Source organism: Mustelus asterias, unplaced genomic scaffold (genome assembly GCF_964213995.1).
Source record: "Mustelus asterias unplaced genomic scaffold, sMusAst1.hap1.1 HAP1_SCAFFOLD_1391, whole genome shotgun sequence".
Lineage (NCBI taxonomy): Eukaryota > Metazoa > Chordata > Chondrichthyes > Carcharhiniformes > Triakidae > Mustelus > Mustelus asterias.
The window spans coordinates 32,501-56,430 of record NW_027591336.1 but is presented as its reverse complement, the minus strand read 5'-3'; the positions used below and the strand labels follow the sequence as shown (position 1 = coordinate 56,430).

Sequence of the window (23,930 nt, the reverse complement as noted above, 5' to 3'; positions counted from 1 at the left end):
TTTCAGACTGTGGGAGGAAACCGGAGCACCCGGAGGAAACCCACGCACACACGGGGAGAACGTGCAGACTCCGCACAGGCAGTGACCCAAGCCGGGAATCGAACACTGGCACTGTGAGGTAGCAGTGCTAATCACTGTGCCACCGTGCCCCCGGGAATCGAACCCAGGTCCCTGGCGCTGAGAGGCAGCAGCGCTAACCACTGTGTCACCGTGCCCCCGGGAATCGAACCCGGGTCCCTGGCGCTGTGAGGCAGCAGTGCTAACCACTGTGTCACTGTGCCCCCGGGAATCGAACCCGGGTCCCTGGCACTGTGAGGCAGCAGCGCTAACCACTGTGTCACCGTGCCCCCGGGAATCGAACCCGGGTCCCTGGCGCTGTGAGGCAGCAGCGCTAACCACTGTGTCACCGTGCCCCCGGGAATCGAACCCGGGTCCCTGGCGCTGTGAGGCAGCAGTGCTAACCACTGTGTCACCGTGCCCCCGGGAATCGAACCCCGGTCCCTGGCGCTGTGAGGCAGCAGTGCTAACCACTGTGCCACCGTGCCCCCGGGAATCGAACCCGGGTCCCTGGCGCTGTGAAGCAGCAGTGCTATCCACTGTGTCACCGTGCCCCCGGGAATCGAACCCGGGTCCCTGGCGCTGTGAGGCAGCAGCACTAACCACTGTGTCACCGTGCCCCCGGGAATCGAACCCCGGTCCCTGGCGCTGTGAGGCAGCAGTGCTAACCACTGTGCCACCGTGCCCCCGGGAATCGAACCCGGGTCCCTGGCGCTGTGAAGCAGCAGTGCTATCCACTGTGTCACCGTGCCCCCGGGAATCGAACCCGGGTCCCTGGCGCTGTGAGGCAGCAGCACTAACCACTGTGTCACCGTGCATCAGAAGGTTTTCGACAAGGAATCGCATAACAGACAGGTAAAGTTAAAACACATGGGATTGTGGGTAATGTCTTGAGATGAATAGAAATCTGGTTGGCACATAGGAAGCAAAGAGTTGGCATAAATGGGTCTTGTTCTGATTGGCAGTCAGTGACTAGTGGGGTTCCGCGGGGATCTGTGCACGGACCCCAACTGTTCACATTATATATAAATGATTTGGAAGAGGGAACTGAATGTATTATCTCCAAATTTGCAGCTGATACAAAGCTGAGTGGGAGGGTGAGCTGTGAGGAGGATGCAGAGATGCTTCAGTGTGATTGGGACAGGCTGAGTGTGTGGGTATCTGCATGGCAGATGCAGCATAATGTGGATAAATGTGAGGGTATCCACTTTGGTAGCAATAATAGGAAGACAGATTATTATTTGAATGGGTGTAAATTGAGAGAGGTGGATACTCAGCGAGATCTTGGAGCCCTCGTGCATCAGTCGCTGAGAGTAAGCGTGCAGGTACAGCAGGCAGTGAAGAAGGTGAATGGTATGTTGGCCTTCATAGCGAGAGGATTTGAGTATCGGGATAGGGATGTTTTGCTGCAATTGTACAGGGCGTTGGTGAGGCCACACCTGGAGTATTGGTGCAGTTTTGGTGTCCTTATCTGAGGAAGGATGTCCTTGCTATAGAGGGAGTACAGCGAAGGTTTACCAGGCTGATTCCTGGGATGGCAGGTCTGTCACATGAGGAGAGACTAAGTGGGTTAGGATTATATTCACTGGAGTTTAGAAGAGTGAGAGGGGATCTCATAGAAATTAATAAAATTCACACAGGATTAGACAGATTTTGAATCAGTAAGGGAATCGAGGGTTTTGGGGATAGGGCAGGAAAGTGGAGTTGAGGATTATCACATCAGATCGGTCATGATCTCATTGAGCTGACTCGATGGGCCGAATGGCCTCCTTCTCCTCCAACGTCTTATGATCCTAGAGGAAGATGGGTGGCTTGGAGGGGAACTTGCTCCCTGACATCTGCTGTCCTTGTCCTTCTAGATGGTAGAGGTGGTGGGTTTGGAAGGTGCTGCCTAAGGAGCCTCGGTGAGTTGCTGCAGTGCATCTTGTAGATGGTACACACGGCTGTCACTGTGCGTCGGGGGTGGAGGGAGTGAATGTTGAGGTTGTTGGGTGGGGTGTGGATCCGTTATAATGTGACGCACTAACCTCGGGAATTGGATTTTCAGCTCAAGAACTTGTCGATGCTCCACACCTTGTACTAATAATCTTAAAACCTCACTGGGATCTTTCTCTGCACCGTAGAAAGGGAATACTCACCATCTGTGACTGAAATTTCGTTTGGCGAATTTGTTAGAGTTCGTTGACAAGTCACAAACAACATGAATAAAGGGGAATCGGCGGATGTGCCGGACTTAGATTTCCAGAAGACATTACGGCACGGTAGCACAGTGGTTAGCACTGCTGCTTCACAGCTCCAGGGACCTGGGTTCGATTCCCAGCTTGGGTCACTGTCTGTGTGGAGTTTGCACATTCTCCTCGTGTCTGCGTGGGTTTCCTCCGGGTGCTCCGGTTTCCTCCCACAGCTCAAAGATGTGCTGGTTAGGGTGCATTGGCCGTGCTAAAATTGCCCCTTAGTGTCCTGAGATGCGTAGGTTAGAGGAATTAGTGGGTAAAATATGTAGAGATATGGGAGTAGGGTCTGGGTGGGATTGTGGTCGGTGCAGACTCGATGGGCCAAATGGCCTCATTCTGTACTGTAGGGTTTCTATGATTTAACAAAGTGCCATATGAGAGACGACCAAGAAAGATGAGAGCTGATGGAGTTAGGGGGGGGTGACATATTAGCATGGATAGAAGATTGGTGAGCTAACAGGATACACAGAGTAGGCATAAATGGGCCATAACCAGCTTGGCAGGGCGTGACGAGTGGTGGAATGGAGGGATCAGTGCTTGGACTGCAACTGTTTACAATCGACATCAATGAGTTGGATTAAGCGGCTGAAGGGACGGCAGCTACAATCGCCGGTGACAATAGCTGGGTGAGGAAGTTGCGAGCAGGATACAAAGAGTCGACAAAGGCATAAACATCAATGAACTGAACAGGCAGTAAGTGTGGCAGATGGATTAACACGGGAAATGAGAACCTGTTCCCTTTGGCTGGGAGAATTGAAGAGGGGAGACTATCTAAACGGAGAGAGATTGAGGAGCTCTGAGAGACAGAGGGATCTGGGAGCCCTGGATCATGACCTTCTGACACTGCGGCACTCTCTCAGTGCTGACCCTCTGACAGTGCGGCACTCCCTCAGTACTGACCCTCTGACAGTGCGGCACTCCCTCAGTACTGACCTCTGATGGTGCGGCACTCACTCAGTCTTGACCCTCTGACAGTGCGGCACTCCCTCAGTACTGACTCTCCGACAGTGCGGCACTCCCTCAGTACTGACCCTCTGACAGTGCGGCACTCCCTCAGTACTGACCTCTGACAGTGCGGCACTCCCTCAGTACTGACCCTCTGACAGTGCGGCACTCCCTCAGCGCTGATCCACTGACAGTGCGGCACTCCCTCAGCACTGACCTCTGACAGTGCGGCACTCCCTCAGCACTGACCCTCTGACAGTGCGGCACTCCCTCAGCACTGACCCTCTGACAGTGCGGCACTCCCTCAGTACTGACCCTCTGACAGTGCGGCACTCCCTCATTATTGACCCTCTGACAGTGCGGCACTCCCTCAGCACTGACCCTCTGACAGTGCGGCACTCCCTCAGTACTGACCCTCTGACAGTGCGGCACTCCCTCAGCACTGACCCTCTGACAGTGCGGCACTCCCTCAGCACTGACCCTCTGGCAGTGCGGCACTCGCTCAGTACTGACCCTCTGCCAACGCAGCGGAGGATATTGTTCCACCCACAGTGCTGTTAGGGAGGGAGTTCCAGGATTTTGACCCCAGCGACAGTGAAGGAGCGGCCGATATATTTCCAAGTCGGGATGGTGAGTGACTCGGAGGGGAGCCTCCTGGTGGGGGTGTTCCCAGGTATCTGCTGCCCTTGTCCTTCTAGATGGTAGAGGTGGTGGGTTTGGAAGGTGCTGCCTAAGGAGCCTTGGTGAGTTGCTGCAGTGCATCTTGTAGATGGTACACACGGCTGTCACTGTGCGTCGGGGGTGGAGGGAGTGAATGTTGAGGTTGTTGGGTGGGGTGTCCATCAGTTAATTACAAAATTGGATTTTAACCTCAAGAACTTGTACCAACTCCACACCTTGTACTGATTATCTTAAAACTGCGCTGGGATCTTTCTCTGCACTGCAGGAGGTACTCACAATGTGTGTCTGCGTCTTCGGTGTAGCCAGTGGGAGTTGTCCCTGAAACATAAAACAGGAAATTACCTCCCAATGTTGGGAATTTTTTCCGATCCGATGTTAGATGATGCACAACGGGACAGTGTCAAAGTGAGCCCTCGGTAACAGTGATCATAACACTATTGGATTACACATTCAACTTGAGTGTTGCGGATATTGGATGGGATGTTGTTGAGTTGTAATATGACGCACAAAGTTAGGAAGTTGGATTTTAAACTTGAGGACTTGAACCAACTCCACACCTTGTGCTGATAATCTTAAAACCGCGCTGGGATCTTTCTCTGCACTGTAGAAAGGGAATACTCACCATCTGTGTCTGTGTCATCGATGTAGTCAATGGGAGTTGTCCCTGAAACATAAAACAGGAAATGACCTCACAGCGTAGGGCACATTTACCGGTGTGACATCAGATGATGCGCAGCGAGACGGGGTCAAATCAGCCCGAGGTAACAGCGGTCATAACAAGGCAGACTTTGTTTGAGGGAGAGAAGAGTGGGCCTAAGGCTAGTGAATTGAACCGAAATTTGGGCATGAGCGAAGCTACAAAGCTAGGATATCAATCACAGCGAATAATTGCTCGAAATAGAATAACGAAGGATGAGATAGCGTGTGAGAGAATGCGAGCGAGAAACACTGACTTTAATTCACCAACATTCTGGGTGGGTGCAAGCAGATTAGAAAATAGGGACTATGACTCCTCTATTCCAGAAAGCAGGGAGTATGAAAGCAGGAATCTACAGGCCAGTTCGTCTATAATTTGTCACAGAGTAATTACTGGAATCAATTCTGAAGGAGGTTATAGCAGGACACTTCCGAAATCTCAGTGTGATCAGGCAGAGGCAACATGGTTTTGTCAACAGGAAATTTGGTTTGGCGAATTTGTTAGAGTTCGTTGACAAGTCACAAACAACATGAATAAAGGGGAATCGGTGGATGTGCCGGACTTAGATTTCCAGAAGACATTTAACAAAGTGCCATATGAGAGACGACCAAGAAAGATGAGAGCTGATGGTGTTAGGGGGGGGTGACATATTAGCATGGATAGAAGATTGGTGAGCTAACAGGATACACAGAGTAGGCATAAATGTGCCATAACCAGCTTGGCAGGGCGTGACGAGTGGTGGAATGGAGGGATCAGTGCTTGGACTGCAACTGTTTACAATCGACATCAATGAGTTGGATTAAGCGGCTGAAGGGACGGCAGCTACAATCGCCGGTGACAATAGCTGGGTGAGGAAGTTGCGAGCAGGATACAAAGAGTCGACAAAGGCATAAACATCAATGAACTGAACAGGCAGTAAGTGTGGCAGATGGATTAACACGGGAAATGAGAACCTGTTCCCTTTGGCTGGGAGAATTGAAGAGGGGAGACTATCTAAACGGAGAGAGATTGAGGAGCTCTGAGAGACAGAGGGATCTGGGAGCCCTGGATCATGACCTTCTGCACTGCGGCACTCTCTCAGTGCTGACTCCCTGACAGTGCGGCACTCCCTCAGTACTGACCCTCTGACAGTGCGGCACTCACTCAGTCTTGACCCTCTGACAGTGCGGCACTCCCTCAGTACTGACCCTCTGACAGTGCGGCACTCCCTCAGTACTGACCCTCTGACAGTGCGGCACTCCCTCAGCACTGACTCTCTGACAGTGCGGCACTCCCTCAGTACTGACCCTCTGACAGTGCGGCACTCCCTCAGCACTGACTCTCTGACAGTGCGGCACTCCCTCAGCACTGACCCTCTGACAGTGCGGCACTCCCTCAGAACTGACCCTCTCGCAGTGCGGCACTCCCTCAGCAATGACCCTCTGACAGTGCGGCACTCCCTCAGTACTGACCCTCTGACAGTGCGGCACTCCCTCAGTACTGACCCTCTGACAGTGCGGCACTCCCTCAGCACTGACCCTCTGACAGTGCGGCACTCCCTCAGAACTGACCCTCTGACAGTATGGCACTCCCTCAGAACTGACCCTCTGACAGTATGGCACTCCCTCAGCACCGACCCTCTCGCAGTGCGGCACTCCCTCAGCACTGACCCCCTGACAGTGCGGCACTCCCTCAGAACTGACCCTCTGACAGTATGGCACTCCCTCAGCACCGACCCTCTCGCAGTGCGGCACTCCCTCAGCACTGACCCTCTGACAGTGCGGCACTCCCTCAGTACTGACACACTGACAGTGCGGCACTCCCTCAGCACTGACCCTCTGACAGTGCGGCACTCCCTCAGCACTGACCCTCTGACAGCGCGGCACTCCCTCAGCACTGACCCTCTGACAGTGCGGTACTCCCTCAGCACTGACCCTCCGACAGTGCGGCACTCCCTCAGCACTGACCCTCTGACAGTGCGGCACTCCCTCAGAACTGACCCTCTGACAGTGCGGCACTCCCTCAGCACTGACCCTGTGACAGTGTGGCACTCCCTCAGCACTGACCCTCTGACAGTGCGGCAGTCCCTCAGTACTGACCCTCTGACAGTGCGGCACTCCCTCAGTACTGACCCTCTGACAGTGCGGCACTCCCTCAGCACTGACCCTCCGACAGTGCGGCACTCCCTCAGTCCTGACCCTCTGACAGTGCGGCACTCCCTCAGTACTGACCCTCTGACAGTGCGGCACTCCCTCAGTACTGACCCTCTGACAGTGCGTCACTCCCTCAGCACTGACCCTCTGACAGTACGGCACTCCCTCAGTCCTGACCCTCTGACAGTGCGGCACTCCCTCAGTACTGACCATCTGACAGTGTGGCGCTCCCTCTGCACTGACCCTCTGACAGTGCAGCACTCCCTCAGCACTGACCCTCTGACAGTACGGCACTCCCTCAGTACTGACCCTGTGACAGTGTGGCACTCCCTCAGCACTGACCCTCTGACAGTGCGGCAGTCCCTCAGTACTGACCCTCTGACAGTGCGGCACTCCCTCAGTACTGACCCTCTGACAGTGCGGCACTCCCTCAGCACTGACCCTCTGACAGTGTGGCACTCCCTCAGTACTGACCCTCTGACAGTGCGGCACTCCCTCAGAACTGACCCTCTGACAGTGCGGCACTCCCTCAGCACTGACCCTCTGACAGTGCGGCACTCCCTCAGCACTGACCCGCTGACAGTGCGGCACTCCCTCAGTACTGACCCTCTGACAGTGCGGCACTCCCTCAGTACTGACCCTCTGACAGTGCGGCACTCCCTCAGCACTGACCCGCTGACAGTGCGGCACTCCCTCAGAACTGACCCTCTGACAGTGCGGCACTCCCTCAGTACTGACACTCTGACAGTGCGGCACTCCCTCAGCACTGACCCTCTGACAGTGCAGCACTCCCTCAGTACTGACCCTCTGACAGTGCGGCACTCCCTCAGTACTGACCCTCTGACAGTGCAGCACTCCCTCAGCACTGACCCGCTGACAGTGCGGCACTCCCTCAGAACTGACCCTCTGACAGTGCGGCACTCCCTCAGTACTGACCCTCTTACAGTGCGGCACTCCCTCAGCACTGACCCTCTGAGAGTGCAGCACTCCCTCAGCACTGACCCTCTGACAGTGCGGCACTCCCTCAGTACTGACCCTCTGACAGTGCGGCACTCCCTCAGCACTGACCCTCTGACAGTGCAGCACTCCCTCAGCACTGACCCTCTGACAGTGCGGCACTCCCTCAGTACTGACCCTGTGACAGTGTGGCACTCCCTCAGTACTGACCCTCTGACAGTGCGGCACTCCCTCAGTACTGACCCTCTGACAGTGCGGCACTCCCTCAGTCCTGACCCTCTGACAGTGCGGCACTCCCTCAGTACTGACCCTCTGACAGTGCGGCACTCCCTCAGTACTGACCCTCTGACAGTGCGTCACTCCCTCAGCACTGACCCTCTGACAGTGCGGCACTCCCTCAGTCCTGACCCTCTGACAGTGCGGCACTCCCTCAGTACTGACCATCTGACAGTGTGGCGCTCCCTCTGCACTGACCCTCTGACAGTGCGGCAGTCCCTCAGTACTGACCCTCTGACAGTGCGGCACTCCCTCAGTACTGACCCTCTGACAGTGCGGCACTCCCTCAGCACTGACCCTCTGACAGTGTGGCACTCCCTCAGTACTGACCCTCTGACAGTGCGGCACTCCCTCAGAACTGACCCTCTGACAGTGCGGCACTCCCTCAGCACTGACTCTCTGACAGTGCGGCACTCCCTCAGTATTGACCCTCTGACAGTGCGGCACTCCCTCAGCACTGACCCTCTGACAGTGCGGCACTCCCTCAGCACTGACCCTCTGACAGTGCGGCACTCCCTCAGTACTGACCCTCTGACAGTGCAGCACTCCGTCAGTACTGTCCCTCTGACAGTGCGGCACTCCCTCAGCACTGACCCTCTGACAGTGCGGCACTCCCTCAGTACTGACCCTCTGACAGTGCGGCACTCCCTCAGTACTGACCCTCTGACAGTGCGGCACTCCCTCAGTACTGACCCTCTGACAGTGCGGCACTCCCTCAGTACTGTCCCTCTGACAGTGCGGCACTCCCTCAGCACTGACCCTCTGACAGTGTGGCACTCCCTCAGCACTGACCCTCTGACAGTGTGGCACTCCCTCAGTACTGACCCTCTGACAGTGCGGCGCTCACTCAGTCCTGACCCTCTGACAGTGCAGCACTCCCTCAGTACTGACCCTCTGACAGTGCGGCACTCCCTCAGAACTGACCCTCTGACAGTGCGGCACTCCCTCAGTACTGACCCTCTGACAGTGCGGCACTCCCTCAGCACTGACCCTCTGACAGTGCGGCACTCCCTCAGTACTGACCCTCTGACAGTGCGGCACTCCCTCAGAACTGACACTCTGACTGTGCGGCACTCCCTCAGTACTGACCCTCTGACAGTGCGGCACTCCCTCAGCACTGACCCTCTGACAGTGTGGCACTCCCTCAGTACTGACCCTCTGACAGTGCGGCACTCCCTCAGAACTGACCCTCTGACAGTGCGGCACTCCCTCAGTACTGACCCTCTGACAGTGCGGCACTCCCTCAGTACTGACCCTGTGACAGTGTGGCACTCCCTCAGCACTGACCCTGTGACAGTGTGGCACTCCCTCAGCACTGACCCTCTGACAGTGCGGCACTCCCTCAGTACTGACCCTGTGACAGTGTGGCACTCCCTCAGCACTGACCCTCTGACAGTGCGGCACTCCCTCAGCACTGACCCTCTGACACTGCGGCACTCCCTCAGTACTGACCCTCTGACAGTGCGGCACTCCCTCAGTACTGACCCTCTGACAGTGCGGCACTCCCTCAGTACTGACCCTCTGACACTGCGGCACTCCCTCAGTACTGACCCTCTGACAGTGCGGCACTCCCTCAGTACTGACCCTCTGACAGTGCGGCACTCCCTCAGCACTGACCCTCTGACAGTGCGGCACTCCCTCAGTCCTGACCCTCTGACAGTGCGGCACTCCCTCAGCACTGACCCTCTGACAGTGCGGCACTCCCTCAGTACTGACCCTCTGACAGTGCGGCACTCCCTCAGTACTGACCCTCTGACAGTGCGGCACTCCCTCAGCACTGACCCTCTGACAGTGCGGCACTCCCTCAGTACTGACCCTCTGACAGTGCGGCACTCCCTCAGTACTGACCCTCTGACAGTGCGGCACTCCCTCAGTACTGACCCTCTGACAGTGCGGCACTCCCTCAGCACTGACCCTCTGACAGTGCGGCACTCCCTCAGTACTGATCCTCTGACAGTGCGGCACTCCCTCAGTACTGACCCTCTGACAGTGCGGCGCTCACTCAGTCCTGACCCTCTGACAGTGCGGCACTCCCTCAGTACTGACCCTCTGACAGTGCGGCACTCCCTCAACACTGACCCTCTGACAGTGCGGCACTCCCTCAGTACTGACCCTCTGACAGTGCGGCACTCCCTCTGTACTGACCCTCTGACAGTGCGGCACTCCCTCAGCACTGGCCCTCTGACAGTGCGGCACTCCCTCAGTACTGACCCTCTGACAGTACGGCACTCCCTCAGAACTGACCCTCTGACAGTGCGGCACTCCCTCAGCACTGACCCTCTGTCAGTGCGGCACTCCCTCAGCCCTGACCCTCTGACAGTGCAGCACTCCCTCAGCACTGACCCTCTGACAGTGCGGCACTCCCTCAGCACTGACCCTCTGACAGTGAGGCACTCCCTCAGAACTGACCCTCTGACAGTGCGGCACTCCCTCAGCACTGACCCTCTGACAGTGCGGCACTCCCTCAGCACTGACCCTCTGACAGTGCGGCACTCCCTCAGCACTGACCCTCTGACAGTGCAGCACTCCCTCAGCACTGACCCTCTGACAGTGCGGCACTCCCTCAGCACTGACCCTCTGACAGTGCGGCACTCCCTCAGTACTGACCCTCTGACAGTGCGGCACTCCCTCAGTACTGACCCTCTGACAGTGCGGCACTCCCTCAGAACTGACCCTCTGACAGTGCGGCACTCCCTCAGCACTGACCCTCTGACAGTGCGGCACTCCCTCAGCACTGACCCTCTGACAGTGCAGCACTCCCTCAGCACTGACCCTCTGACAGTGTGGCACTCCCTCAGCACTGACCCTCTGACAGTGCGGCACTCCCTCAGTACTGACCCTCTGACAGTGCGGCACTCCCTCAGCACCGACCCTCTGACAGTGCGGCACTCCCTCAGCACTGACCCTCTGACAGTGCGGCACTCCCTCAGCACTGACCCTCTGACAGTGTGGCACTCCCTCAGCACTGACCCTCTGACAGTGCGGCACTCCCTCAGCACCGACCCTCTGACAGTGCGGCACTCCCTCAGCACTGACCCTCTGACAGTGTGGCACTCCCTCAGCACTGACCCTCTGACATTGCGGCACTCCCTCAGCACCGACCCTCTGACAGTGCGGCACTCCCTCAGCACTGACCCTCTGACAGTGCGGCACTCCCTCAGCACTGACCCTCTGACAGTACAGCGGAGGATATTGTTACACCCACTGTGCTGTTGGGGAGGGAGTTCCCGGATTTTGACCCCAGCGACAGTGAAGGAACGGACGATATATTTCCAAGTCGGGATGGTGAGTGACTCGGAGGGGAGCCTCCAGGTGGGGGTGTTCCCAGGTATCTGCTGCCCTTGTCCTTCTCGATGGTAGAGGTGGTGGGTTTGGAAGGTGCTGCCTAAGGAGCCTTGGTGAGTCGCTGCAGGGCATCTTGTAGATGGTACACACGGCTGTCACTGTGCGTCGGGGGTGGAGGGAGTGAATGTTGAGGTTGTTGGGTGGGGTGTCCATCAGTTAATTACAAAATTGGATTTTAACCTCAGGAACTTGTACCAACTCCACACCTTGTACTGATTATCTTAAAACTGCGCTGGGATCTTTCTGTGCACTGTAGAAGGAGATGACTCACCATCTGTGACTGTGCCTTGGAGGTAATCAGTGGAAGTTGTCCCTGAAACATAAAACAGGAAATTACCTCACAGGGTTGAGCACATTTTCCGACTCAATATCAGATATTGCGCAACAAGATAGGGTCAAATAAAAGTCACCCATTCGGTATTAGAACTGAATAATCTCATTAGCGATAGACAACATGGTTTTGTACGAGGGAGGTCATTCCTCACAAATTTGGTTGAGTTTTTTGAGGAGTTGACAAAAACGATTGACGAAGGAAGGGCCGTGGATGTCGCCTGTATGGATTTTAGTAAAGCGTTTGACAAGGTCCCTCATGGCAGGCTGGTGCAAAAGGTTAAATCTCATGGGATAAAAGGTGAGCTAGCTAGATGGGTGGAGAACTGGCTTAGCCATAGAAGACAGAGGGTAGCAGTGGAGGGGTCGTTTTCCGGTTGGAGGTCTGTGACTAGTGGAGTTCCGCAGGGCTCTGTACTGGGACCTCTGCTGTTTGTGATATATATAAATGATTTGGAGGAAGATGTAGCTGGTGTGATCAGTAAGTTTGCGGACGACACGAAGATGGCTGGAGTTGCGGATAGTGATGAACATTGTCAGAGAATACAGCAGGATATAGATAGGCTGGAACATTGGGCGGAGAAATGGCAGATGGAATTTAATCCAGATAAATGCGAAGTGATGCATTTCGGTAGATCTAATGTAAGGGGGAGCTATACAATAAATGGCAGAACCATCAGGAGTATAGACACACTTGTACCTGGGTGTACAAGTCCACAGATCCTTAAAGGTGGCAGCACAGGTGGAGAGGGTGGTGAAGAAGGCATATGGCATGCTTGCCTTTATTGAATGGGGCATAGAATATAAAAGTTGGCATATGATGTTGCAGCTGTATAGAACGTTGGTTAGGCCACATTTGGAGTACTGCGTCCAGTTCTGGTCGCCGCACTACCAGAAGGACGTGGAGGCTTTGGAGAGAGTGCAGAGAAGGTTTACCAGGATGTTGCCTGGTATGGAGGGTCTTAGCTATGAGGAGAGATTGGGTAAACTGGGGTTGTTCTCCCTGGAACGACGGAGGATGAGGGGCGACCTAATAGAGGTGTATAAAATTATGAAGGGCATAGATAGGGTGAACAGTGGGAAGCTTTTTCCCAGGTCGGAGGTGACGAACACAAGGGGTCACGGGTTCAAGGTGAGGGGGGCAAGGTTCAATACAGATGTCAGGGGGACGTATTTTACACAGAGGGTGGTGGGGACCTGGAATGCGCTGCCAAGCAAGGTGATTGAGGCGGACATGCTGGGATCGTTTCAGACTTGTCTCGATAGCCACATGAACAGACTGGGAATAGAGGGATACAAACGAATGGTCTGGTGGGCACATGAGCGGCACAGGCTTGGAGGGCCGAAGGGCCTGGTCCTGCGCTGTATTGTTTTTTGTTCTTTGTAACAGTGATCATAACATGATTAAATTACACATTCAGTTTGAGGGAGGAAGAGTGAGTCTGAGACTAGTTACCTGCACCTAAATATGGGCAATAATGAGGCTATGAAGACAGAGGTGGATAAAGTGATCCTGGAGATTAGTTTATGGGATGGATCCGTGGATATGCACTGGCAGGCGCCAGGGGAGGTATTTCAGAATATTCAGAAAAGATTCATACCCACAAGGAGGGAAGAGTTTAATGGAGGGAAAGCAGAAATCTACAGGCCAGTTAGTCTAACATCTGTCAGAGGGAAATTACTGGAATCTATTCTTAAGGAGGTTATGGCGGGGCCACTGAGAAAATCTCAGTGCAATCAGGCAGAGTCAACATGGTTTCGTGAAAGGGCAAGTGAGTGAAGCACTAAAGTAGGAAGTTGGATTTTAACCTAAAGAACCCCTACCAACTCCACATGTTGCACTGCAGTACAACAGAGAGTGAGCCGCACCGTTTTCAATCCCAGAATGCCATTCCGATTAGGCGCCATCCTGAAACATCCTTGAACTGTGATTGTTAAAACCACCACCGCGCTGATGCGACGATACTGTGCCCTGAAGAAATACATTCGAATCGAGTATCTAATCAGTTCCATAGGCCCACCCATCACCGGTGGGTCGACAACTGGAGCAGCATAATTGCTCCTAATTGCTAGAACGTTTGCTTTAATCTGAACTCATGCTGTTCTGCTGTTCTTCGCGTTCCCCTGGGATTTTGCAGAGCAGGGCTTAATTAGGATGATTGACAGGGGGAAAATCGTGTGACTGGGTGGAGCTACCTTGACACAGACCTTTCAAGTCGGATGCTGCTTGGAGTGGTTAGAGAGTAGTATCTTTGTTTTCCCCGTGCTGAATACTGGAGACTCGGGGCTGCTGGAAATTGGGAGCTGCCAGAGACTGGAAACTGCCAGAGACTGGGAACTGCCAGAGACTGGGAACTGCCAGAGACTGGGTTAATTTCTCCAAGTTTCTGCTGTGTGAGGGTATATCATTCCCTGAGGTTTCGCTGTTTGGGATAGAACATAGAACAGTCCAGCACAGAACAGGCCCTTCGGCCCACGATGTTGTGCCGTGCTTTATCTGAAACCAAGATCAAGCTATCCCACTCCCTATCATCCTGGTGTGCTCCATGTGCCTATCCAATAACCGCTTAAATGTTCCTAAAGTGTCTGACTCCACTATCACTGCAGGCAGTCCATTCCACACCCCAACCACTCTCTGCGTAAAGAACCTACCTCTGATATCCTTCCTATATCTCCCACCACAAGCCCTATAGTTATGCCCCCTTGTAATAGCTCCATCCACCCGAGGAAATAGTCTTTGAACGTTCACTCTATCTATCCCCTTCATCATTTTATAAACCTCTATTAAGTCTCCCCTCAGCCTCCTCCGCTCCAGAGAGAACAGCCCTAGCTCCCTCAACCTTTCCTCATAAGACCTACATCTCTTTAGAGAGATGTCGCTTTCGCAGTCTTTCGCTCTCTCTCTGGATTTGGAGACTGGAGACTCCCAGGAAATAAGTCTCTTTCCCCGAGATTCTGCTTTTTGGGGGTGGGTCTTTCTCTGGAGGCTGCTGTATGGGAGTCATAAGACAAGTCTCTTTCTGTATCTCTCTCCGAACGTGGGTACAGAAAAGATTTACCAGGATGTTGCCTGGTATGGAGGGCATTAGCTGTGAGGAGAGGTTGGAGAAACTCGGTTTGTTCTCACTGGAGCGACGGAGGTTGAGGGGAGACCTGATAGAAGTCTACAAGATTATGAGGGGCATGGACAGAGTGGAGAGTCAGATGTTCTTTCCCAGGGTGGAAGAGTCAAGTACTCGGGGGCACAGGTTTAAGGTGCGAGGGGGAAAGTTTAGAGGAGATGTGCGAGGTAAGTTTTTTACACAGAGGGGGGTGAGTGTCTGGGACGCGCTGCCCGGGGAGGGGGTGGGAGCGGGTACGATAGCAGCATTTAAGGGGGAACTAGACGAATACATGAATAGGATGGGAATGGAAGGATCCGGACTCCGTAAGTGCAGACGGTTTTAGTTCAGTCGGGCATCATGGTCAGCGCAGGCTTGGAGGGCCAAAGGGCCCGTTCCTGTGCTGTACTGTTCTTTGATACAGGAACCAAGGTCGGGTAGAGCTCTGATCTACCTCTCAATTGCAGTTGGTTCAAACACCAAGGTAGTCAAGAAGGCATACGGCATGCTTGCCTTCATCGGCCGGGGCATGGAGTTTAAAAATTGGCAAGTCATGTTGCAGCTTCATAGAACCTTAGTTAGGCCGCACTTGGAATATAGTGTTCAATTCTGGTCGCCACACTACCAGAAGGATGTGGAGGCTTTGGAGAGGGTACAGAAAAGATTTACCAGGATGTTGCCTGGCATGGAGGGCATTAGCTATGAGGAGAGGTTGGAGAAACTTGGTTTGTTCTCACTGGAGCGACGGAGGTTGAGGGGAGACCTGATAGAAGTCCACAAGATTATGAGGGGCATGGACAGAGTGGATAGTCAGAAGCTTTTTCCCAGGGTGGAAGAGTCAATTACTCGGGGGCACAGGTTTAAGGTGCGAGGGGCAAGGTTTAAAGGAGGTGTACGAGGCAGATTTTTTACACAGAGGGTGGTGGGTGCCTGGAACTCGCTGCCGGGGGAGGGAGTGGAAGCGGATATGATGGTGAGTTTTAAGGGGCGTCTTGACAAGTACATAAATAGGATGGGAATAGAGGGATATGGTCCCCGGAAGGGTCGGGGGTTTTAGTTCAGTCGGGCAGCATGGTCGGTGCAGGCTTGGAGGGCCGAAGGACCTGTTCCTGTGCTGTAATTTTCTTTGTTCTTTGTGTTCGTAGGCTGGAAATCCAGCATCCACATGAGGATATCTGCGTTGGGTGTTAACTGGTTCTGAAGAAAGGATTTATGTCCATGGGGGGATACTGCCAAAGTGGAACAACAGAGATAGCTAGCTGTTTAGAATTACACTTTGCCATGTTTAAGTATCTCAATTGGTAAAAGCGAAGCTAATTTTCTTTGTGATATTTTAACTGCGTTCTTTAATAAAGTTTGGTTTTATAAAAGCTCCCCAGTGGGTCACTTGAATCATACCTGGAGTGAAACACCTTACGTCACCCGAATGCCAAAATCAAATGGAATAGTTGGGGTCCAGGATAACTTCATAAATACCTTGCAGTTTCTGGTCTGGAGCCTAACGCAGGTCTGTCTCTCTCTCTTTCCCTCTTTCTGTGCACTCTGCACTGAGTTTGACTCACCAGGTCCATCTACATCAGTAGAAATTCTGGATAATCTCAGCAGGTCTGACAGCGCCTGTGGGGTGAGAATAGAACCAACGTTTCGAGTCAGGGTGACCCTTTGTCAGAGCTCTGACTCAAAACGTCGGCTCGATTCTCTCCCCACAGAGACTGTCTGACCCGCTGAGATTTTCCAGCATTTTCTGTTTCAGTTTCAGATTCCAGCATCCACAGTATTCAGTTTTTACCTTCGAGATCCGTGCTGGTTTTAGGATTATTCACATCAGATTCTCCTGAGAAAGAAAGCAGAAAGGAATTCCTGAAAACTAGGCACATTTCCACTGGGAATACCCGAATGGAGAGGTTCGAGGTATCAGATACACTGGGACCAGTTTCTCCAGAAATTAATCTCAGAAGTGTTTTATAAGTGTTCAGCGAACCAACCCAAGTCTCCCTCCATCTCCGTCTCCTTCTATTCCTTTCCCCCTCATGTGTTTATCGAGCTTCCCCCCTGAAACACATCGATACTATTCACCTCAACCACTCCCCGTGGGAGCGAGTCCCACATTTTCCCCACTCCCCGTGGGAGCGAGTTCCACATTCTCCCTACTCCCTGTGGGAGTGAGTCCCACATTCTCCCCACTCCCCGTGGGAGCGAGTCCCACACTTTCACCCACTCCCTGTGGGAGTGAGTCCCACATTCTCCCCACTCCCCACGAGAGTGAGTCCCACATTCTCCCCACTCCCCACGAGAGCGAGTCCCACATTCTCCCCACTCCCCATGAGAGTGAGTTCCACATTCTCCCCACTCCCCGTGGGAGCGAGTCCCATATTCTCCCCACTCCCCGTGGGAGCGACTCCCACATTCTCCCCACTCCCCGTGGGAGCGTGTCCCACATTCTTCCCCACTCCCCGTGGGAGAGAGTCCCACATTCTCCCCACTCCCCTTGGGAGCGAGTCCCACATTCTCCCCACTCCCCGTGGGAGCGAGTCCCACATTCTCCCCACTCCCCGTGGGAGCGAGTCCTACATTCTCCCCCACTCCCCGTGGGAGCGAGTCCCATATTCTCCCCACTCCCCGTGGGAGCGAGTCCCACATTCTCCCCACTCCCCTTGGGAGCGAGTCCCACATTCTCCCCACTCCCCGTGGGAGCGAGTCCCACATTCTCCCCACTCCCCGTGGAAGCGAGTCCCACATTCTCCCCACTCCCCTTGGGAGCGAGTCCCACATTCTCCCCACTCCCCGTGGGAGCGAGTCCCACATTCTCCCCCACTCCCCGTGGGAGCGAGTCCCACATTCTCCCCCACTCCCCGTGGGAGCGAGTCCCACATTCTCCCCCACTCCCCGTGGGAGCGAGTCCCACATTCTCCCCACTCCCCTTGGGAGCGAGTCCCACATTCTCCCCACTCCCCGTGGGAGCGAGTCCCACATTCTCCCCCACTCCCCGTGGGAGCGAGTCCCACATTCTCCCCCACTCCCCGTGGGAGCGGGTCCCACATTCTTCCCCACTCCCCGTGGGAGCGAGTCCCACATTCTCCCCACTCCCCGTGGGAGCGAGCCCCACACTCCCCCCACTCCCCATGGGATTAAGTCCCACATTCTCCCCCACTCCCCGTGGGAGCGAGTCCCACATTCTCCCCCACTCCCCGTGGGAGCGAGTCCCACATTCTTCCCCACTCCCCGTGGGAGCGAGTCCCACATTCTCCCCACTCCCCGTGGGAGCGAGCCCCACACTCCCCCCACTCCCCATGGGAGCGAGTCCCACATTCTCCCCCACTCCCCATGGGAGCGAGTCCCACATTCTCCCCACTCCCCGTGGGAGTGAGTCCCACATTCTCCCCACTCCCCGTGGGAGCGAGTCTCACATTCTCCCCACTCCCTGTGGGAGCGAGTCCCACATTCTCCCCACTCCCCGTGGGAGCGAGTCCCACATTGTCCCCACTCCCCGTGGGAGAGAGTCCCACATTCTCCCCACTCCCCTTGGGAGTGAGTCCCACATTCTCCCCACTCCCCGTGGGAGCGAGTCCCATATTCTCCCCACTCCCCGTGGGAGCGAGTCCCACATTCTCCCCCACTCCCCGTGGGAGCGAGTCCCACATTCTCCCCCCACTCCCCGTGGGAGCGAGTCCCACATTCTCCCCCCACTCCCCGTGGGAGCGAGTCCCACATTCTCCCCACTCCCCGTGGGAGCGAGTCCCACATTCTCCCCACTCCCCGTGGGAGCGAGTCCCACATTCTCCCCACTCCCCGTGGGAGCGAGTCCCACATTCTCCCCACTCCCCATGGGAGCGAGTCCCACATTCTCCCCACTCCCCATGGGAGCGAATTGCACTTTCTGTTGCGTGAGATGAAATGAAATATTGAGCAGGTTTAGGTATTGACGGGAATGTTTTAAAGTCCTTACCGATTGCTGCCAGCACAGGGAGAAGCAGGAAAAATACCAACATCCTCACTGTCGTCCAGAGCCCGCGTCTGGGGAAAGGGGAGAGATTCCATTATTCTGAGGCTGCGGGTTCCAGCGGGAGGGACAAGTGAGGGGGAGCCAGGTCTCGAGGCTCCTCGCCACGGGAGTTGGGACTGTGATGGGGATGAGGATAGTGTTCAGGGGGTCAGGGGTCATCTGGGGTCAACCAGGGTCACGCTCTGTCCAGCTCTGCGGGGGTCTGACCCCCACAATGTTGTCTTCTGGTGTTCCAGAATGATCTTTCAGGAACCGAGAGGGAAGGAGAGTTAGAGATAAAGAGACAGAGAGAGACCGAGAGAGAGAGACCGAGAGAGAGAGACAGAAAGAGAGAGAGAGACAGAGAGAGAGAGAGAGACAGAGAGAGTGAGACAGAGATAGAGAGACAGAGATAGAGCGACAGAGAGAGAGAGAGACAGAGAGAGAGAGAGACAGAGATAGAGAGACAGAGATAGAGAGACAGAGATATAGAGAGAGAGATATAGAGAGAGAGACAAAGAGAGACAGAGAGAGACAGAGATAGAGAGACAAAGAGAGAGAGAGGGAGATAGAGAGACAGAGAGAGAGAGACAGAGACAGAGAGAGATACAGAGAGAAACAGAGAGAGAGAGACAGAGAGAGAGAGACAGAGAGAGAGAGACAGAGAGAGAGAGACAGAGAGAGACAGAGAGAGAGACAGAGAGACAGAGAGAGAGAGACAGAGAGAGACAGAGAGAGACAGAGAGAGAGAGGGAGAAGGAGAGAGAGAGACAGAGAAAAAGAGAGACAGAGAGAGGCAGAGATGTTCAGAGACAGAGAGAAAAAGAGAGACTGAGAGAGACAGAGAGAGACAGAGAGAGAGAGCGAGACAGAGAGAGAGAGGGAGAGACAGTGACAGAGAGAGAAACAGACAGAGAGAGGGAGAGACAGAGAGAGAGACAGAGAGAGCGCGCGGAGAGTCAGAGAGAGGGCGAGGGAGAGAGAGAGAGACAGAGAGAGACAGAGAGAGAGAGAGACAGAGATAGAGAGACAGAGAGAGACAGAGAGAGAGACAGAGATAGAGAGACAGAGATAGAGAGACAGAGAGAGGCAGAGAGAGACAGAGACAGAGAGAAAAAGAGAGACTGAGAGAGACAGAGAGAGACAGAGAGAGAGCGAGACAGAGAGAGAGAGACAGTGACAGAGAGAGAAACAGACAGAGAGAGGGAGAGACAGAGAGAGAGACAGAGAGAGCGCGCGGAGAGACAGAGAGAGGGAGAGGGAGAGAGAGACAGAGAGAAAAAGAGAGACGGAGAGCAACAGAGAGAGACAGAGAGAGAGAGCGAGACAGAGAGACAGAGAGAGAGAGAGACAGTGACAGAGAGAGAAACAGACAGAGAGAGGGAGAGACAGAGAGAGCGAGCGAGAGAGAGAGCGAGAGAGACAGACAGAGAGAGACAGAGAGAGACAGAGACAGACTGACAGAGAGAGAGAGAGACAGAGAGAGAGTGACACTGAGCGAGTGACACAGAGAGAGAGTAACAGAGAGACAGAGAGAGGCAGAGAGAGAGATAGAGAGAGGGAGAGGGACAGAGAGACAGAGAGAGAGAGAGAGAGAGGGAAAGGGACAGAGAGAGGGACAGAGAGAGGGACAGAGATGGACAGAGAGAGAGAAAGAGAGAGAGAATGAGTCAGAGTTAAAAAGTGAATGATATCGGGGGAGTTAGAAAGCGGGATAGTTTCATCCTGTGGGTATGGAACCTCTGTGAGAATGATAAGTTTCAGAATCTGTCAAAACTCTGAACTGAATTTCACCAATGGTGAAACATCAGACATTTGGAAGAGGAGTTGTGGCCTCACCAACGCTGTGTACAACTCCAACACTACCTCCCTTCTCTCACGCTCTATAACCATATGCTTTCTTCACTCCCTATTCACCTGCTCTGCCACCTTACGGGATCTGTGAATAATTCCCCAAGATCCCTCCGAGCTTCCCGGTGTCCTGCCATTCATTAAATACTCCCTTGTCTTGTTACTGCTTCCAAAGCGCGTCACCTCGCACTTAACAGGGTTAAACACCATTTGCCACTGCTCTGCCCATCCGACCAATCCATCCATATCTTCCTGATCTTCTTCACTATTAATCACCCGACCAATCTTGGTGTCATCTGCAAACTTGCTCATCATTCCCCCCACATTATCATCGATCTCTTTTCTGTAGACAACAAACAATAAGGGACCCAGCACTGATCCTTGTGGTACCCTCTGCATACCTGGTCTCCAGTCCCTCAGCCAGCCTCCGAACACCGCTTATATTCAAATAATTGCTTCAGATATCTACATGGGGCAAATCTGTACTTTATCCACTGTGAAAGGGGGTTTTCTCTCCAGGTGATGTATTGCTAAACTTAATCTAATACAGAGACTCATGAGATGCTGTGTACTGATTTTAAGATGTGACTTAAGAACATAAGAAATAGGAGCAGGAGTAGGCCGTCTAGCCCCTCGAGCCTGCCCCGCCATTCAATAAGATCATGGCTGATCTGACGTGGATCAGTACCACTTACCCGCCTGATCCCCATAACCCTTAATTCCCTTACCGATCAGGAATCCATCCATCCGCGCTTTAAACATATTCAGCGAGGTAGCCTCCACCACCTCAGTGGGCAGAGAATTCCAGAGATTCACCACCCTCTGGGAGAAGAAGTTCCTCCTCAACTCTGTCTTAAACCGACCCCCCTTTATTTTGAGGCTGTGTCCTCTAGTTTTAACTTCCTTACTAAGTGGAAAGAATCTCTCCGCCTCCACCCTGTCCAGCCCCCGCATTATCTTATAAGTCTCCATAAGATCCCCCCTTATCCTTCTAAACTCCAACGAGTACAAACCCAATCTCCTCAGCCTCTCCTCATAATCCAAACCCCTCATCTCCGGTATCAACCTGGTGAACCTTCTCTGCACTCCCTCCAATGCCAATATATCCTTCCTCATATAAGGGGACCAATACTGCACACAGTATTCCAGCTGTGGCCTCACCAATGCCCTGTACAGGTGCATCAAGACATCCCTGCTTTTATATTCTATCCCCCTCGCAATACAGGCCAACATCCCATTTGCCTTCTTGATCACCTGTTGTACCTGCAGACTGGGCTTTTGCGTCTCATGCACAAGGACCCCCAGGTCCCTTTGCACGGTAGCATGTTTTAATTTGTTTCCATTGAGATAGTAATCCCATTTGTTATTATTTCCTCCAAAGTGTATAACCTCGCATTTATCAACGTTATACTCCATTTGCCATATCCTCGCCCACTCACTCAGCCTGTCCAAATCTCTCTGCAGATCTTCTCCGTCCTCCACACGATTCACTTTTCCACTTATCTTTGTGTCGTCTGCAAACTTCGTTACCCTACACTCCGTCCCCTCCTCCAGATCATCTATATAAATGGTAAATAGTTGCGGCCCGAGTACCGATCCCTGCGGCACGCCACTAGTTACCTTCCTCCAACCGGAAAAACACCCATTTATTCCGACTCTTTGCTTCCTGTCGGATAGCCAGTCCCCAATCCACTTTAACACACTACCCCCAACTCCGTGTGCCCTAATCTTCTTCAGTAGCCTTTTATGGGGCACCTTATCAAACGCCTTTTGGAAATCCAAAAACACCGCATCCACCGGTTCTCCTCCATCAACCGCCCTAGTCACATCTTCATAAAAATCCAACATGTTCGTCAAGCACGACTTTCCCCTCATGAATCCATGCTGCGTCTGATTGATCGAACCATTTCTATCCAGATGCCCTGCTATCTCCTCTTTAATAATGGATTCCAGCATTTTCCCTACTACAGACGTTAAGCTGACCGGCCTATAGTTACCCGCCTTTTGTCTCCTTCCTTTTTTAAACAGCGGCGTAACATTAGCCGTTTTCCAATCAACCGGCACTACCCCAGAATGCAACGAGTTTTGATAAATAATCACTAACGCATCCACTATTACCTCTGACATTTCTTTCAATACCCTGGGATGCATTCCATCCGGACCCGGGGACTTGTCCACCTTCAGTCCCATTAGTCTACCCAGCACTGCCTCTCTGGTAACATTAATTGTATTAAGTATTTCTCCTGCTGCCAACCCTCTATCGTTAATATTTGGCAAACTATTTGTGTCCTCCACCGTGAAGACCGACACAAAAAACATATTTAAAGACTCAGCCATATCCTCATTTCCCACTATTAACTCCCCTCTCTCGTCCTCCAAGGGTCTAACATTCACTCTAGCCACTCTATTCCTTTTTATATATTTATAAAAACTTTTACTATCATTTTTTATATTAATTGCTAGCCTAGCTTCATAGTCTATCCTTCCTTTCTTTATCGCTTTCTTAGTCTCTCTTTGTTGTTTCTTAAATTTTTCCCAATCACTTGTTTCTCCAATATTTTTGGCCACTCTGTACGCAGCTGTTTTTATTTTAATACTCTCCTTTATTTCCTTCGTTATCCACGGCTGGTTCTCCCTTTTCTTACAATCCTTGTTTTTTGCTGGAATATATTTTTGCTGAGAACTGAAAAGGATCTCCTTAAAAATCCTCCACTGTTCCTCAGCTATCCTACCTGCCAGCCTGCTCTCCCAGTCTACCTTAGCCAATTCATCCCTCATCCTATCATATTTCCCTCTGTTCAAACAGAGGACACTGGTTTGGGACCAAACTTTCTCCTCTTCCATCTGAATCAGAAATTTGACCATATTGTGGTCACTAGACCCAAGAGGGTCCTTCACAATAAGATCCTTAATTCTACCTACCTCGTTACACAATATTATTTATTTACTAATGGATTTTATTAGATATAATGGATATTATTTATTTACAATATGGATTTATTAACCATACGATCGAATGGGAGAATGATACAGGGTGGCACGGTGGTACAGTGGTTAGCACTGCTGCCTCACTGCGCCAGGGACCCAGGTTCAATTCCCCGGCTTGTGTCACTGTCTGGGTGGAGTTTGCACATTCTCCCCGTGTCTGCGTGGGTTTCCTCCGGGTGCTCCGGTTTCCTCCCACAGTCTGAAATGCGTGCTGGTTAGGGTGCACTGACCCGAACAGGTGCCGGAGTGTGGGCGACTAGGAGAATTTCACAGTAACTTCATTGCAGTGTTAATGCAAGCCTTACTTGTGACACTAATAAGTAAACTTTAACTTTAAAAAGAGAGGGGACTAAT

At 53.1% G+C, this 23,930-nt stretch overlaps 1 protein-coding gene across 1 annotated transcript in view; it reads right to left on the bottom strand.

Moving 5' to 3' along the window:
- LOC144488230 (scavenger receptor cysteine-rich domain-containing group B protein-like) overlaps positions 1 to 23,930 on the bottom strand; it is a gene marked incomplete at its 3' end in the record, with an annotated part of 71,519 nt that overhangs the window by 33,797 nt on the left and 13,792 nt on the right. The window contains exons 2-6 of the mRNA XM_078206263.1: positions 18,702 to 18,769; positions 16,545 to 16,589; positions 11,596 to 11,637; positions 4,540 to 4,581; positions 4,194 to 4,235 (exon numbers count right to left, since the gene is read on the bottom strand). Of these exons, the coding sequence (XP_078062389.1) occupies positions 4,194 to 4,235; positions 4,540 to 4,581; positions 11,596 to 11,637; positions 16,545 to 16,589; positions 18,702 to 18,744 (214 nt within the window). The remainder of the gene's footprint in view (positions 1 to 4,193; positions 4,236 to 4,539; positions 4,582 to 11,595; positions 11,638 to 16,544; positions 16,590 to 18,701; positions 18,770 to 23,930) is intronic.